Genomic DNA, 17,269 nt, shown 5'->3' with positions numbered 1-17,269 from the left:
TTTCCAATTCTATATGGTTTTGCTTTGCTAGAATACAGAGACAAAATCATAAGGTCAAAACATGATTGCAGAGATTGTTGGTGTTGATGGTGAGCGAAGAGAGATTTGCACAACAATGCTTGTGCTGCTAGCTAGTTATGAACATCGAGCAACCTAAACCTCAAAACTGAAATTGTGATAGAAATCACCAGTAGCATGCATTAAAAACATTGTAAATAATACACTAAGCATGAATTGTCCATGTAATACTCTACCAATGGTATTATGGTATCTTGATTCTCATATTATAGCTTATCGCTCTTTCAACATACTGGTGTCATGACATTGACGATTATAGCCAACTTCCTGTAAAACACATAGGCCTACATACATGAATGGGTTTTGGGTAAAGGATAGTGGCTTTGACTTGCAAACGTTGTGCAAATCTCTCTTTACCCACCATCAACATTTCTGCAATCCTCCATGCCATTGACCTTCTGATTTGGTATCTGTATTCTACAATCATTCTCAGCAAATAAACAAGATAGAATTACAACGCTCCCCATGCCACATTATTTTCCTTTTGACATTTTTAATTAGCCTACAAATTGCCATCTCCTTATTTTCATTTGCAGTTCTGTACCTAGAATACAAGGGTTTCATTTTCACTATACAAGGGTTAAATTTGCACTAAACAATTCAATGTCAATATGCAAATGTTGTGAGTCTAGCTATTCTCTGCTTCAGATCTACAATGACAAGGGGCACATTGATTGCACATGCCCATTAGGCCAGTTATGCCATCACACTGTAGGCCTATGGCTGCATTGGTGATGCATGCCATTATAATAAGCTGCAAAATTAGTTCACATGGCTGATATCCTGAGACAGAGTGAAAATCAAATAAAACCAATTGGAGAGCTCACAACTGGACAAAAAGGTAATGTAATTTGAGAAAGCAACAAACAGACAAATTAGAGACTGATTCCCTTCACACCTTTTCATTGCAGAATTGTGATCTGTGATGAATGAACATTGACACTAGTTTATTTTGAATAATGATTTTATGTTAAGAATTAAAACAAGTTTAAACACTTCAATCAAACAACATTGAATGAATCAAAATCTAATTTAAAAATGTACAAATAATCTAACTTGTTTGTAAATGTTCAACATTTTAGTGAACATCATTTCAGCTGAATAAAAAGGTCCATACCAGAGGTGACCAACCTTGCTCCATTCCCTGATCTACTGGGTGAGCAGACTTCTATTCCAGCCCAGCAATAATACACATTATCATAAACTCATTAGGTTTGATAAGTTGAATCAGGTGTGTTAGTGCTGGGCTGGAACAGAAGCCTGCACACCTACAGGAGGAGGATTGTCCTGCTACAGTTGTAATACGTTTGTAGCCTAAATGTTTGTGACTTTTAAATGTATTGTTGAATAAAACATTTGCTACCATAAGTGCACATACAACCCATGGCATACAACGATGTGCCAGAAGTCTCTTGGGACATTCACTGGGCCCTCTTCATCTGCAGACATGCTTTCACAGCTCTCCATATCTGAGGACAGACATCACAAAGAAACAGGCTTCACTTTATTACAATTAGACAGCCCTGACTATTATCTCTATATCTGTCTTCAGTTTTCCTCTCTAGGGACTAAAACTGGAGAATATTTTCATATTGTCATCCCACAACCTGCCCTATATTAACTAGTCCACCTAGACCCTTTTAAGACAGCTGGAGCAGGGAATCCTTTCACCCTCTTCCATTGCTGTTATCTATACTGAACAAAAATAAACACAACATGCAGCAATTCAATTTTTTTTACTTAATCAGTCAATTGAAATAAATAAATTAGGCCCTAATCTATGGCTTTCACAACTGGGCAGGGACGCAGTCATGGGTGGGCCTGGGAAGGCGTAGTCTCACCCCCTTGGGAGCCATGCCCAGCCAATCAGAATTAGTTTTTCCCCACAAAAGGGCTTTATTTCAGACAGAAATACTCCTCAGTTTCATCAGCTGTCCGGGTAGTTGGTCTCAAACGATCCCGCAGGTGAAGAAGCCGGATGTGGAGTTCACACAGGGTCTGTGGTTGTGAGGCCGCTTGGACGTACTGCCAAATTCTCTAAAACAACAGAGGAGGCTTATAGTTGAGAAATTAACATTCAATTACTTGGCAACATCTCTGGTGGACATTCCTGCAGTCAGCAAGCCAATTGCACGCTCCCTCAAAACTTGAGACATCTGTGGCAGTGTTGGTTGACAAAACTGCACATTTTAGAGAGGCCTTTTATTGTCCCCAGCACAAGGTGCACCTGTGTAATGATCCAGCTATTTAAATCAGCTTTTTTTTATCAAAAATGCCACACCTGTCAGGTGGATGGATGATCTTGACAAAAGAGAAAAACTCACTAACAGAGATGTAAACCAATTTGTGCACATTTTAGAGAAATAATATTTTTGTGCATATGGAATATTTCTGGAACGTTTTAATTCAGCTCATGAAACATGGTACCAACACTGCATTTATATTTTTGTTCAGTACAAATGCATTTGGAGCATGAATTTTTAATTTACAATGATAAATAGGCAAACGTCAAGATAACAAGCTAATATGAGGTTAACATTAGTTGGTGATATTTCACTTAGCTAGCTAGCCAACTTTACAGAACTAACAAGCAGCTCAATAGCATACACAGTGGCCTGCTGTAGCTAGCTAATAATACTTTTTTTTAAATAAACATTTTCAAAATGTATTTACTTACTTGAATAGGTTCACGTCTACGCCCATGAAGAGGCCAATCTTTCAGAGCGAAGAGTTGTCAAGCTCCCCCCTTCTGGTCGAAGCATAGCCTTTGCAGCGCAGATTGATGAGGGCGGACATTTCTGAACTGAACAAGACGCACCTCAAACAACAAATAAAACCTCACATTATTTTGCCAAAAAACAAAGACGATTTAGCTCAACCAGTGGCACATGGGCTTGTTAGGTGAGCGCTGATGCCGTCCTGTTATAAGCAGTGGTCACTTTGTCAATAGCGCTAAATATTTCGCTTGTCCATTCCGAGCACGCCTCTCCAGGGTGCTGTTGGAGAGACGCGAGGCTACACCAACTTTCCGTCCCCCCAAAATATTTGAACATATATCATGTAGCAGATATAGACTACATAATGCAGGTTTAGCCTATATAATGCAGGTTTCTCCGATCAAATAGCCTAACCTAAATGGCACCCAATCAAAAAAAATATTAACAAACATCCCCCAAAAACAGGACAGGTCAAAGTAAAATGGACAATATGGAAAACAAATCAGGCTACTGACATCTGCGGTCCAAGATTGCAGTCAGAGTGCAGTATGACTAACTGTAGTATGCTGCAAATACTGCGTCCAAAATAATGTTTTGCTGCAGTAATTTTGCAGTGTAACTGCAGTTATTCTGCAATCACTGCGTCCAAAATACCAGTCGACTGCAGTTACTGGAGTTTTACTGCAGTTTCAAAACATATTTTCTTTGTAAGGGTTCACCCCGTGGGCTAAGTAGTCGTGATGGTTTCAAGTTTGTATCCATCAATTTTTATGATCATAGCGAAAAAATAAAATACATCTGCATTTCCTGCTGTGTACACACATTGATTCTCATTTCAAATAGGCCCAGGATAACTCCTGATAACGTTGGGTGGCTGCTGATATTGAACTTATAAATAGCCACATTCATTCATCACAGGAATCAGGACTAACTGCCTGTTTTACAAATGGTGGGCCTGCCGCAGATGGGCATTCATACAATTCCACTGCAACCAGACATGTAGCCTAAACCCTAGTGTAAGCAAGGACCGACGCAGACGTCTTTTAGGCATATTTTTTTTGGTCCCATCTGGACCAGCAGGCTTTTGGTGTTTTACAAACATTATGCCTACCACATTGATGGGCATTCATAAAATTCCATTGCAGGCAGACACTGAAGGCTACACCCCAGTACACACAGACCGATGCCTTTGGGACATATGTTTTTGGTCCTGTCCAGACCGGCCTAGACTTCCACATTGGTTTTTAGTCCTGACCAAATCTGAACCAATCATAGACGTCTATGTTTGGTCCAGATTTTGTCCAGTCTGGACCAGCCTTGATTTGGGCTATATACTTCTATGTTTGGTTCAGGTTTCAACTTTCATTCAGAACCTAAATTGAACCTAACTTCAACTTCTGGAAAATAAATATTTTCAAACTAATTTTGCTTACTGGGACTATTCTATTTTTTTGGGAAGGGGGGCAATGTTTTTTGTCATGCCTAGGGTGGCAGAAAGGCCAGGTCTGATAACTGCTGCTCTCCTCAGAGCACACATCATCCAGCCTAAGTTCACAGATCTCTTCAACTACAGTGTACCTGTGGAACCAAGAAAGTTTGTTTGCATACAGACACTTTGCATTGGAAGCTCTGGGGGTGTTAAGAGCCTGTGAGCAGACTCAGACCGAGCCAACCACATCCCCGTGTCTACTCCCCCGCTTTGCCCAAGCAATGTTGATGTATTTGATGTGTTTCCAGTCGATAAAGTGTGTGTGTTACAATATTATTTAGTTGTTTCCGATCTGTAAACAGACACACACACCACACGCGCACCACACACACGTTTAAATGAGATGAAATAAAACGTAGAGTAAAGGACTCTTGATTTATTGTGTGACCAAATGGAAAGCAGTGGTTGTTGGTGTCAGAGTATGCTGTTGGGGTATTAGCACACCTCCAGCAGGCCCTCCGACCAGAGCACCAGGGCCATCTGGACTTTGTCATTGTCCAATTGCCTTTTTAGCTGAGACACAGGGATGGGCTGTCCTGCCTGCAGCTGCCTGATGGCCGGGAGGTCTTCGAAGGGGAAGGTCATGCCGGGGGTCTAGGAGATAGGCGGAGAGATGACGACAGACAGAACTTTACAGACAGCTTCAGACATGACAGTGCATTTTGCCTGTGTAAACAAAATATCAGGAATTGGGCCTTATCTACAGAGATATAGCTTCTGATTCGATACTTTGATGAGGGTCAATATGAATTACAGTAACACAAACATCTTCATTCATAAACCATTCAAATCCTGGCTGACTGGCAGTGTATAATCTACTTTAAGAATCCTATATAATATCCAAATGGTAGAGGTACTTTAACTCAAATCCTATATCCAGACATGATATTGTATTGTCAACTAAATACATTGTCTATGCAAAATGTGCCAGGTTACCTCAGAGGGTGCATCTTCCTCCTCTTCACCACTATCATCATCATCATCACCCCCACCATCATCATCATCATCATCATCACTCTGTCCCATCATGTGTTTCTCCCTTCTGTTCCTCAGAGAGTGCATCACATCAACCACCAACGATACCGACCCATCCTAAAACACACACAAATACACACTTTAGTCCAAGAGCAGCTAGGTAAAATATGTAAACTGTTACAACTGAAGGCACTTACTGATGGGCTTTGACACGTCTCTAAAGACACCAGGATGTGGTCTTTAAACCTCAGACACACCGTATCTTCTAAAGCAGGCATCTTTCCAGCTGTGAAGAACACACACACAGAAACAGACACACACAGATTAGGTCTAGAGAGAAGGACCTAGGCTAATACATGTACACTCATGCCCAATTGCACATTAAACTCCTCCTGAGAACTTCTTATAGCTATCCAATCCTTTCAGAGCTACAAGTTGTACCATATTAGTTACTTAATACTCTTGTTACTTATATTTTTAAACCTTTAAATTTAACTATCAGTTAAGAACAAGTTCTTATTTTACAATGGCGGCCTACCCCGGCCAAACCCTCCCTTAACCCGGACGAAGCTGTGTCAATTGTGCGCCGCCCTATGGGACTCCCGATCACGGCCGGTTGTGATACAGCCCAGGATCGAACCAGGGTCTATAATGACGCCCCTAGTACTGAGATGCAGTGCCTTAGACCGCTGCGCCACTCGGGAGTTGAAACGTAATACTCTTGGTTCTGAAGGAAGGTACTAAAGTTTTGTGCTGCTTTCTTCACCTTTGGCCATGACAGGTACCATGCTACTAAGTCTTTCAGATCTACAAGAGGCAGGCTTTGACCATGGTTCCAAAAGGCTTGGTTTCAGCAAGATGGTGACTGGTCATTCTATAAACTAGGATACCAGTGAGGATTTCCTACGCTGGACAACTTATTACAGTTGTTGAAAACTTCTGGAATGTGATCAAGAGGAAGATGGATGGTCACAAGCCATCAAACAAAGCCGAGCTGCTTGAATTTTTGCACCAGGAATGGCATAAAGTCACCGAACATCAATGTGAAAGACTGGTGGAGAGCATGCCAAGATGCATGAAAGCTGTGATTGAAAAATCAGGGTTATTCCACCAAATATTGATTTCTGAACTCTTCCTAAAAACATTAGTATTGTGTTGTCTTGCATTATTCGAGGTCTGACATCACTGCACCCTTCTTTTTATTTTGACCAGTTGTCATTTACTGCAAATAAATGCTCTAAATGACAATATTTTTTATTTGTAATTTGGGAGAAATGTTGTCAGAAGTTAATATAATAAAACAAAAATGTTAATTTTACCCATAAATAGCAAAACCAGAAAAACTGATAATTTTGCAGTGGTCTTAATTTTTCCCAGAGCCATATGTACAGTTGAAGTCGCAAGTTTACATACACCTTAGCCAAATACTTTTAAACTCAGTTAACAATTCCCGACATTTAATCCTAGTAAAAATTCCCTGTCATAGGTAAGTTAGGACCACCACTTTATTTTAAGAATGTGAAATGTCAGAATAATAGTTGAGAGAACGATTTATCTCAGCATTTATTTCTTTCATCACATTTCCAGTGGGTCAGAAGTTTACATACACTCAATTAGTAAATTTTGTGAATTTTGGCCCATTCCTCCTGACAGAGCAGGTGTAACTGAGTCAGGTTTGTAGGCCTCCTTGCTCGCAAACGCTTTTTCAGTTCTGTTGATTTTCTATATGATTGAGGTCAGGGCTTTGTGATGGCCACTCCAATACCTTGACTTTGTTGTCCTGAAGCCATTTTGCCACAACTTTGGAAGTATGCTTGGGGTCATTGTCCATTTGCAACCAAGCTTTAACTTCCTGACTGATATCTTGAGATGTTGCTTCAATATATCCAGATAATTTTCCTGCCTCATGATATCATCTATTTTGTGAAGTGCACCGGTCCCTCCTGCAGCAAAGCACCCCCACAACAAGATGATGCCACCCCGTGCTTCACGGTTGGGATGGTGTTCTTCGGCTTGCAAGCCTCACCGTTTTTCCTCCAAACATAATGATGGTCATTATGGCCAAACAGTTCTATTTTTGTTTCATCAGACCAGAGGACATTTCTCCAAAAAGTACAATCTTTGTCCCCATGTGCAGTTGCAAAACGTAGTCTGGCTTTTTTATGGCGGATTTGGAGCAGTGGCTTCTTCCTTGCTGAGCGGCCTTTCAGGTTATGTCGATATAGGACTCGTTTTACTGTGGATATAGATACTTTTGTACCCGTTTCCTCCAGCATCTTCACAAGGTCCTTTGCTGTTGTTCTGGGATTGATTCGCACCAAAGTACGTTCATCTCTAGGAGACAGAACGCGTCTCCTTCCTGAGCGGCATGATGGCTACGTGGTCCCATGGTGTTAATACTTGCGTACTAGTGTTTGTACAGATGAACGTGGTGCCTTCAGCCGTTTGGAAATTGCTCCCAAGGATGGACCAGACTTGTGGAGGTCTACAATTTTTTCCCCCTGAGGTCTTAGCTGATTTCTTTTGATTTTCCGATGATGTCAAGCAAAGTGGCACTGAGTTTGAAGGTAGGCATCCACAGGTACACCTCCAATTGACTCAAATGATGTCAATTAGCCTATCAGAAGCTTCTAAAGCCATGACATAATTTTCTGGAATTGTCCAAGCTGTTTAAAGGCACAGTCAATTTAGTGTATGTAAACTTCTGACCCACTGGAATTGTGATACAATGAATTATAAGTGAAATAATCTGTCTGTAAACAATTGTTGGAAAAATGACTTGTGTCATGCAAAGTAGATGTCCTAACCGACTTCCCAAAACTATAGTTTGTTAACAAGAAATTTGTGGAGTGGTTGAAAAACAAGTTTTAATGACTCTAACCTAAGTGTATGTAAACTTTCGACTTCAACTGTACATAAATCTAAATTATTACATCTTAGTCATTTAGCAGACACCCTTATCCAGAGCGACTTACAGGAGCAATTAGGGTTAAGTGTCTTGCTCAAAGGCACAGGCATATTTTTCACAGTCGGCTCGGGGATTCAAACCGGCAACCTTTCGGTTATTGGCCCAATGCTCTTAACCGCTAGGCTACCTGCAGCACAATTGTATAACATTGATGTCCTTGAAAAGTACAATTAAGTGCTTGAAAAAGTCCATGAATTTGACTTGCCAATGTCTGTATGAACCCTGCTTAAAAGATGTATAGTCAGTCCTATGTTGTAAAGGTGGAGTTGTGGATCAATTTGCATTTATTCCTCTAAGTACACATGAGGAACTGCATGGAAAATCATTTTTGTTTCAAACCAGTTTAAAAATTTGATCCCAATGTCACACATTGGCCCCATTATTTATAGAAAGACCCCGATCCAGAACAAAGTGGCTAGCGATACTGTACCTATCCATATTCAATGCCCCAACACTATTTTCCAGACCTTACTATAAATGTTACTCTCCCTGCTTAGCTCAGATTCTGCAAGCGTCCGGACAGATGTTAACAAATATGTTAAGTCTGTCAGAAAAACTTAGAGGCGCATTCTAAAGTATCAATGCACATGACTATTTAAATGCTATCTGTAGCCTGTACAGAAACATCACTTCTTAGTAGAAAAATGCCACTGTCCATTTCTCATTCATATCTCAGAATATGGCTGTGTCCAGTTACTGTTTCACATTCTATGGGCAACACACACTGTCTGTAATAAACATTCTACTCATTGGACTTTTAAATATTATTCAGCAAGACACACACCTGACGATGAGATGTCATCTTGCTCTGGTGTGTAAGGTGGCAGTCTGTGGAGGGCAAAGTCCCTCTTCATGTCCCCGGCACGGAGTTCGTGTTCGCCCCTCTCCATCTGGTCTGCCACGCTCCTCAGTAATGAGGCCAGCTGCCTGCTTGTGTCTGGGGCTGCGTTGGCTCCCTGGTACACACACAATGTTAGTGCTTAATAGATAGCAGTAGATAAGACTGAACTACGCAGATAGGCCACTATTATTTTCAATAGGCATACATTGTTATTTCTATTATGAAACGAAATTGCAGAATTTAGCAGAACATGCAACCATAGTGACAACTAAAGTTTAGACATTAAACTCATCGTTCAGTGCAAATTCCTTATTCCTCCTTTAGGTAAATCACTGAACTGTAAGTTATCACTCACAATCACCAATCTGACCATGGCAGATGAGTGTTTCCCTCAAGGAAGGACAGAAGGAAGGATGAAATGTTTAAGTGTTGGAACAGAGTACAGAAGTGGACCTCACCATCAAGATTCTCCTGGGCATGCCAACCCTCCTGGTGATGTCACTGGTCTTAAGGGAATCATACAAGAAATTGGGAAACACGTTGGCCAGATAGTCTCCCCATGACCTGAGGTGAAAAAAGTTGAAGTAACTTTACACATCAAGATTATGAATTTCCATGGTTTCAAATGAGAGAATGAAGAAGTGGTGGGGCTGAGATAGCGTTGAGGTTAGAGAGGTATAGCCAGTTCGAAACCCAGGGGAAGAGCTGTCAGGCTACGAGTTGGCAAATTCTGACTAAGGCCATTGATGGCTGAAACATCATGATATTAATAGCTGTATAAATAAAATATCAGGTTTTTAATAGTGTGCGAGCGTTGCGCGTATTACTTTTCAAGGAATGAGTTCGCAACCAGAGGGTCGGTCGCTGGTATCAATTTCTTAGGTGCCACAGTGAGTCTCACGTACGTGTTCTGGTAGGTACTGAGGGTCAGGTGGGTAGAATGATCCACTCCCACGGGGGTGTCCGCCTGATGGATGGTTCCTCTGGGGAAGTAGAGCAGATCACCTGCCTATGGAAAGAAAGGACAAACACCCCCCTCACTTAACCTCAAATAGCTCAGGCCACAAGTCACACTACGTTGCAAAATACTGGTAAAATTCATAGACAAAGCTATGGATGCAAGGACTGACCGTCCATGGTATTAAAATGGTTTAAACTTGTTTTGAGGCTACACAGTGTTTGATTACAATTACATTGTTTGCAAACATTGAAGTAAAACAGGCTTAAAATGTTGGGTTCTGATAGTGTATGACAGTTAAACTAAGCTCATGAGGCATTTATAGTTGGGCCGGGACAACATCAAGGAAGGAAACAAAACACAAAGCCGGTTAAACTTCTTTAGGAAAATAGCCCTACTATTGGAAACAAACATCATCATGTTGTCATCCAGAGTCACATTTCTTTATTTTCCAAGCTATAGCACACAATATCTGACATATAGCACATTTTTACAGGACCAAAGAGTTTAGTCTGCGATACTGGTAAAGAAAATAAAAACAAATTAAATATCACATTTACGTAAGTATTCAGACCCTTTACTCAGTACTTTGTTGAAGCACCTTTAGCAGCCTCAAGTCTTCTTGGGTATGATGCTACAAGCTTGGCACACCTGTATTTGGGGAGTTTCTCCCATTCTTCTCTGCAGATCCTCTCAAGCTCTGTCAGGTTGGATGGGGAGCGTCGCTGCACAGCTATTTTCATGTCTCTCCAGAGATGTTCGATTGGGTTCAAGTCCAGGCTCTGGTTGGGCCACTCAAGAACATTGACTTGTCCCGAAGCCACTTCTACATTGTCTTGGCTGTGTTCTTAGGGTCATTGTCCTGTTGGAAGGTGTACGTTCACCCCAGTCGGAGGTCCTGAGATCTCTGGAGCAGGTTTTTATCAAGGATCTCTGTACTTTGCTCCGTTCATCTTTGCCTCGATCCTGACTAGTTTCCCAGTCCCTGCCGCTGAAAAACATCCCCACAGCATGATGCTGCTACCACCATGCTCAACCGTAGGGATGGTCAGGTTTCCTCCAGACGTGATGCTTGGCATTCAGGCCAACTAGTTAAATCTTGGTTTCATCAGACCAGAGAATATTTAGGTGCCTTTTGGCAAACTCCAAGCGGGCTGTCATGTGCCTTGTACTGAGCAGTAGCTTTCGCCTGGCCACTCTACCACAAAGGCGGGACACAATGCAAATAGTGCGGGTACCCATTTGATTACCTGTTCAGGAGTCTTATGGCTTGGGGGTAAAAGCTGTTGAGAAGCGTTTTGGTCCTACACTTGGTGCTCCGGTAATGCTTGCCATGCGGTAGCAGAGAGAACAGTCTATGACTAGGGTGGCTGAAGTCTGACAATTTTTAGGGCCTTCCTCTGACACCGCCTGGTGTAGAGGTCCTGGATGGCAGGCAGCTTGGCCCCAGTGATGTACTGGGCTGTACACACTACCCTCTGTAGTGCCTTGCGGTCAGAGGCCGAGCAGTTGCCAACCAGTCAAGATGCTTTCGATGTGGCAGCTGTAGAACCTTTTGAGGATCTGAGGACCCATGCCAAATCTTTTCAGTCTCCTGAGGGAAATAGGTTTTGTCGTGCCCTCTTCACGACTGTCTTGGTGTGTTTGGACCATTCTAGTTCGTTGGTGATGTGGAACTTGAAGCTCTCAACCTGCTCCACAACAGCTCCGTCGATGAGAATGGGGGCGTGCTCGGTCCTCCTTTTCATGTAATGCACAATCATCTCCTATGTCTTGATTACGTTGAGGGATAGGTTGTTATACTGGAAACACCCGACCAGGTCTCTGACCAAGGCCCTATAGGCTGTCTCGTCGTTGATCAGGCCTACCACTGTTGTGTTGTCTGCAAACTTAATGGTGTTGGAGTCGTGCCTGGCCATGCAGATCTGTGCCTCGACACAATCCTGTCTCTGAGCTCTATGGACCATTACTTCGACCTTAAGGCCTGGTTTTTGCTCTGACATGCACTGTCAACTGTGGGATCTTTATATAGACAGTTGTGTGCCTTTCCAAATCATGTCCAATCATTTGAATTTACCACAGGTGGACTCCAATCAAGTTGTAAAAACATCTCAAGGATGTTCAATGGAAGTAGGATGCACCTGAGCTCAATTTCAAGTCTCATAGCAAAGGGTCTGAATACTTATGTAAATAACATTTTCAAAAAATCTGTTTTCACTTTGTCATTCTGGGGTACTGTGTGAAGATTGATGAGGAAAACACTTCATTTAATAAATTTTAGAATAAGGCTGTAACGTAACACAATGTGGAAAAAGTCATAGGGTCTGAATACTTTCTGAAGGCACTGTACAGTCCTAGGCTGTCATTGAAAATAATAATTTGTTCTTAACTGACTTGCCTAGTTAAATAAAGGTAAATTTAAAAAAAAAGTTGTGGCCAAAAGTTGAGAATGACACAAATATTAATTTCCAAAGTCTGCTGCCTCAGTTTGTATGAGGGCAATTTGCATATACTCCAGAATGTTATGAAGAGTGATCAGATGAATTGCAATTAATTGCAATGTCCTTCTTTGCCATGCAAATGAACTGAATCCCCCCCAAAACATTTCCACTGCATTTCAGCCCTGCCACAAAAGGACCAGCTGACATAATGTCAGTGATTCTCTCGTTAACACAGGTGTGAGTTTTGACGAGGACATATCTGGAGATCACTCCGTCATGCTGATTGAGTTGGAATAACAGACTGGAAGCTTCAAAAGGAGGGTGGTGCTTGGAATCATTGTTCTTCCTCTGTCAACCATGGTTACCTGCAAGGAAACATGTGCCGTCATCATTGCTTTGCACAAAAAGGGCTGCCAGTAAGATTGCACCTAAATTAACCATTTATCGGATCATCAAGAACTTCAAAGAGAGCAGTTAAATTGTTGTGAAGAAGAAGGCTTCAGGGCGCCCAAGAAAGTCCAGCAAGCGCCAGGACCGTCTCCTAAAGTTGATTCAGCTGCGGGATTGGGGTACCACCAGTACAGAGCTTGCTCAGGAATGGCAGCAGGCAGGTGTGAGTGCATCTGCACGCACAGTGAGGCGAAGACGTTTGGAGGATGGCCTGGTGTCAAGAAGGGCAGCAAAGAAGCCACTTCTCTCCAGGAAAAACATCAGGGACAGACTGATATTCTGCAAAAGGTACAGGGATTGGACTGCTGAGGACTGGGGTAAAATAATTTTCTCTGATGAATCCCCTTTCCAATTGTTTGGGGCATCCGGAAAAAAGCTTGTCCGGAGAAGACAAGGTGAGCGCTACCATCAGTCCTGTGTCACGCCAACAGTAAAGCATCCTGAAACCATTCATGTGTGGGGTTGCTTCTCAGCCAAGGGAGTGGGCTCACTCACAATTTTGCCTAAGAACACAGCCATGAATAAAGAATGGTACCAACACATCCTCCGAGAGCAACTTCTCCCAACCATCCAGGAACAATTTGGTGACGAACAATGCCTTTTCAAGCATGATGGAGCACCTTGCCATAAGGCAAAAGTGATAGCTAAGTGGCTTGGGGAACAAAACATCAATATTTCGGGTCCAAGGCCAGGAAACTCCCCCGACCTTAATCCCATTGAGAACGTGTGGTTAATCCTCAAGAGGCGGGTGGACAAACAAAAAAAAACACAAATTCTGACAAACTCCAAGCACTGATTATGCAAGAATGGGCTGCCATCAGTCAGGATGTGGCCCAGAAGTTCATTTACAGCATGCCAGGGCGGATTGCTGAGGTCTTGAAAAAGAAGGGTCAACACCGCAAATATTGACTCTTTGCATAAACTTCATGTAATTGTCAATAAAAGCCTTTGACACTTATGAAATGCTTGTAATTATACTTCAGTATGCCATAATAACATCTGACAAAAATATCTAACAACACTGAGGCAGCAGACTTTGTGAAAATGTATATTTGTGTCATTCTCAAAACCTTTGGCCATGACTGTATATCATTAATTTAAAAGTCCCAAAATGTATGTCGCAATTGCCCCCAATAAATGCAAACTGACCACAGATTACGGGCAACTTCACCCTGCTCCTAACGTACCTTCAGTATGATGTCGTGTGTGGGGCTGCCGATGCGCTCCTCAAGCACCACGCAGTACTCTCTGGCCAGGGGCACCGTGGGGCTGTACAGACGCCAATGTTTCTCGCCCTCCAACTGGAGGATAAACACCTGGGGAAAGGCGTACACATATTTAGCAGATGTTATCGCAGGTGCAGCAAAATACTTGTTTCTAGCTCAAACAGTAATACCGAACATTACAAAACAATACACACAAATCCCAATAATTCTAAGAAAAATATGAAGACAGCATAATGAGCAATGTCTGTGTGCAGAATATAAATATATACACTGAACAAAAATAAAAGAAACATGTAACAATTTCAAAGATTTACAGTTCATATAAGGAAATCAGTCAATTGAAATACATTCTTTAGAGCCATAATCTATTGATTTTACATGACTGGGAATACAGATATGCATCTGTTGGTCAGAAAAAAAAAGGTAGGGGCATGGGTCAGAAAACCAGTCAGTATCTGCTGTGACCAGCATTTGCCTCACGTAGAGTGACATCTCCTTTGCATAGAGTTAATCAGACTGTTGTTTGAGGGCAGTGGAATGTTGTCCCACTCCTTTTCAATGGCTGTGTGAAGTTGCTTGATACTGGAACACGCCGTTGTACACGTTGATCCAGAGCATGACGAGCACGCAGATGAGCTTTCCTGAGATGGTCTGTGTGTTTGTGCTGAAATTCTTCGGTTGTGCAAACCCACAGCTTCATCAGTTGTCCGGGTGGCTCGTCTCAGACCATCCCGCAGGTGTAGAAGCTGGATGTGGAGGTCCCGGGCTGGCGTGGATACACTTGACTGCGGTTGTGAGGTTTGTTGGACCTACTGCCAAATTCTCCAAAACTACACTTCTGGTAGAGAAATTAACATTAAATTCTCTGGCAACAGCTCTGGTGGACATTCCTGTAGTCAGCATGCCAAATGCACGCTCCCTCAAAACTTGAGACATCTGTGGCATTTTGTTGTGACAAAATTGCACATTTGAAAGTGGCCTTTTATTGTCCCCAGCACAAGGTGCACCTGTGTAATGATCATACTGTTTAATCAGCTTCTTGATATGCCAGATCTGTCAAGTGGAAGGATTATATTGGCAAAGGAGAAATGCTCACTAACAGGGATGTAAACAGATGTGCACAAAATGAGAGAAATAAGCTTTTTGTGCATATGGAAAACTTCAGGGATGTTTTATTTCAGCTCATGAAACCAAAACGTTACATGAGGTGTTTATATTTTTGTTCAGTATATATATATATATATATATGATGGTGTGTAGATTGTATGGACAGTATATGAATAGGAAAGGTGTGTACAGCAGTAGTTATATTGGATTACTAGAATACAGCATATACATATGAAGTGGGTAAAAGAGTATGTAAACATTATTAAATATTGTCTAACCCTCAAACCATACTACAAATGTTGCAGCCAGGGTTATGTTCAGTAGGGAACACCGTAGCAAAATGTTTTGAAACGTGAAGTTAAAAATGTTTGTTTCTTATGGGTAGCTATGACATGTTTTGGTTCCCACTGAACACTACGCTGATGTGGACCATTTTGGGGCCAGTTCAGTGTTGTACCTCCACGTCGTCGTAGTGTGGGGGTAGCCCTTGGGAATCCTGTGGGGTGATGTAGACGTTGGAGCCCACAAGAGCGCCGAAGAAACACTCCAACTTCTCCTGAATCCGCCACAACTCGTCCTAGAGACACACGGTTAGTTAGAGGGGATCAGACATCTTAGAATCTCCAAATAGAATACAATTGGGTTCAGCTCTGCACAAATATGGAATGATCAAGATGTTCAGATATATCTGTGCAATAGATTTTAATTCCTGTTGTGTTCACCAACATATCCTAGTTCAAGGCTTTCAAATTTAAAATAGGCAAATCTGAATCTGAGCTAAACAACATCTTAGCTAAAGGATATCTGTCACTACCAGAGAGCCACTGCCACAGTGCTGCATTAACTTGGACCTTCACTCCTTTTTCTACAGGGATACAGTTTTGGCAGGCCAAGATCTAATAATACCTTATTCAACTTATCAACAGTCATAATTAATACAATCAAGCTGAATCAGGTGTGAAGGTAATAATGCTAGGCTGGGACAAAACCCTAGGCTGGGCAAAAAACATGTTCTCCTGTTTCATACTATCACAGAACCAGAACCCACGACTCAGGAGTACAAAACACTGTGGATAAACACATGTCCACTACTCTCACCTTAAACCTCTGAGGCTGGTGGAACTGGATGGTGGCCTTCTGGTTGAAGTCCTTCTTGAGCTGGCTGTAGTTGACACGGCCTTCCTTGTTCAACACAGTCTTGTTGCCCTGGACGCTGCGGCACACATTGAGGTCTCTGGCATACGTCAGGCCCTGGGCGCACAGCCCCTTCAGGTCTGAGAGCTGGAACAGAGACTTGTAGTAGGAGGCCAGGCCTGGGTCAGTCCTCTGGATGTGGAGGGGCTTCTTCTCCCAGTAGTCAGTGAAAAATTCCTCCTGTCCCATAGGGGAAATTAGGCTCTGGAAGACAGTGTCTGGGGTGTCGAAGCAGAAAGGAGAGGGGACGCCATTGGAGTCCGTTTTCCTATGTTTGGGAGCGACCTCTTCATCTCCGGCTGCTGCTCTTCTTCCGTTCCTGGGCATCTTTAGCTGATAGAGAACGTTACATCAGTGGCATTAGATTAGAAGATAGCTAGTTAGCAGTTTCAATTTAGCATTGCTATCAAATTAAGCTTAACAGTGCCCTTGGTGAAGTTATGCAGTTGGAATAGCCCGTTCGATAGCAAATACTTGGTGTTATGTAGCTACTGTAGCAAACTTTAGATACAATTGTTAGCTAGCAAATAACATAGCTTATGGGCTAACGTTAATTAGCGTTAGCTAGCTTGCAAACTGTAGCTAACGTTATATAATGCTAGGACAAAGCCAACGTTACCTGTTTTCCTCGGTTTTAACACATATTAGCTATAAACTCGCCCTTTGCCCAAATCAGTTTGGTTTGATAGCTACACACGTGAGAATGGTGTTCTGTCCTGCAGCATAAAATGTCCGAAGGTAAACAAGTACTTTCCATTCCGCTCTGGTGATTCATGTCTCTAGTGTGGATTATTTCCAAATTGTATTCGAACAGAAATGATACGC

At 42.2% G+C, this 17,269-nt stretch overlaps 1 protein-coding gene across 1 annotated transcript; it reads right to left on the bottom strand.

The window, feature by feature from the left end:
• Nucleotides 1-4,640: 4,640 nt before the first annotated feature.
• riox2 (ribosomal oxygenase 2) lies at nucleotides 4,641-17,183 on the bottom strand. The gene is made up of 10 exons (XM_029699977.1): nucleotides 17,064-17,183; nucleotides 16,349-16,777; nucleotides 15,708-15,827; nucleotides 14,105-14,233; nucleotides 9,974-10,077; nucleotides 9,527-9,632; nucleotides 9,012-9,183; nucleotides 5,457-5,545; nucleotides 5,221-5,376; nucleotides 4,641-4,878 (listed from the first exon to the last, which is right to left on the bottom strand). The coding sequence occupies exons 2-10, from the start codon at nucleotides 16,769-16,771 to the stop codon at nucleotides 4,720-4,722; spliced, it is 1,458 nt and encodes a 485-aa protein (XP_029555837.1). The 5' UTR covers nucleotides 16,772-16,777; nucleotides 17,064-17,183; the 3' UTR covers nucleotides 4,641-4,719.
• Between the last annotated feature and the right edge of the window lie 86 nt (nucleotides 17,184-17,269).

Source organism: Salmo trutta, chromosome 19, assembly GCF_901001165.1.
Source record: "Salmo trutta chromosome 19, fSalTru1.1, whole genome shotgun sequence".
Taxonomy (NCBI): domain Eukaryota; kingdom Metazoa; phylum Chordata; class Actinopteri; order Salmoniformes; family Salmonidae; genus Salmo; species Salmo trutta.
Note: the sequence above shows the minus strand (reverse complement) of the source record. Positions and strands in the feature narration are given on the sequence as shown.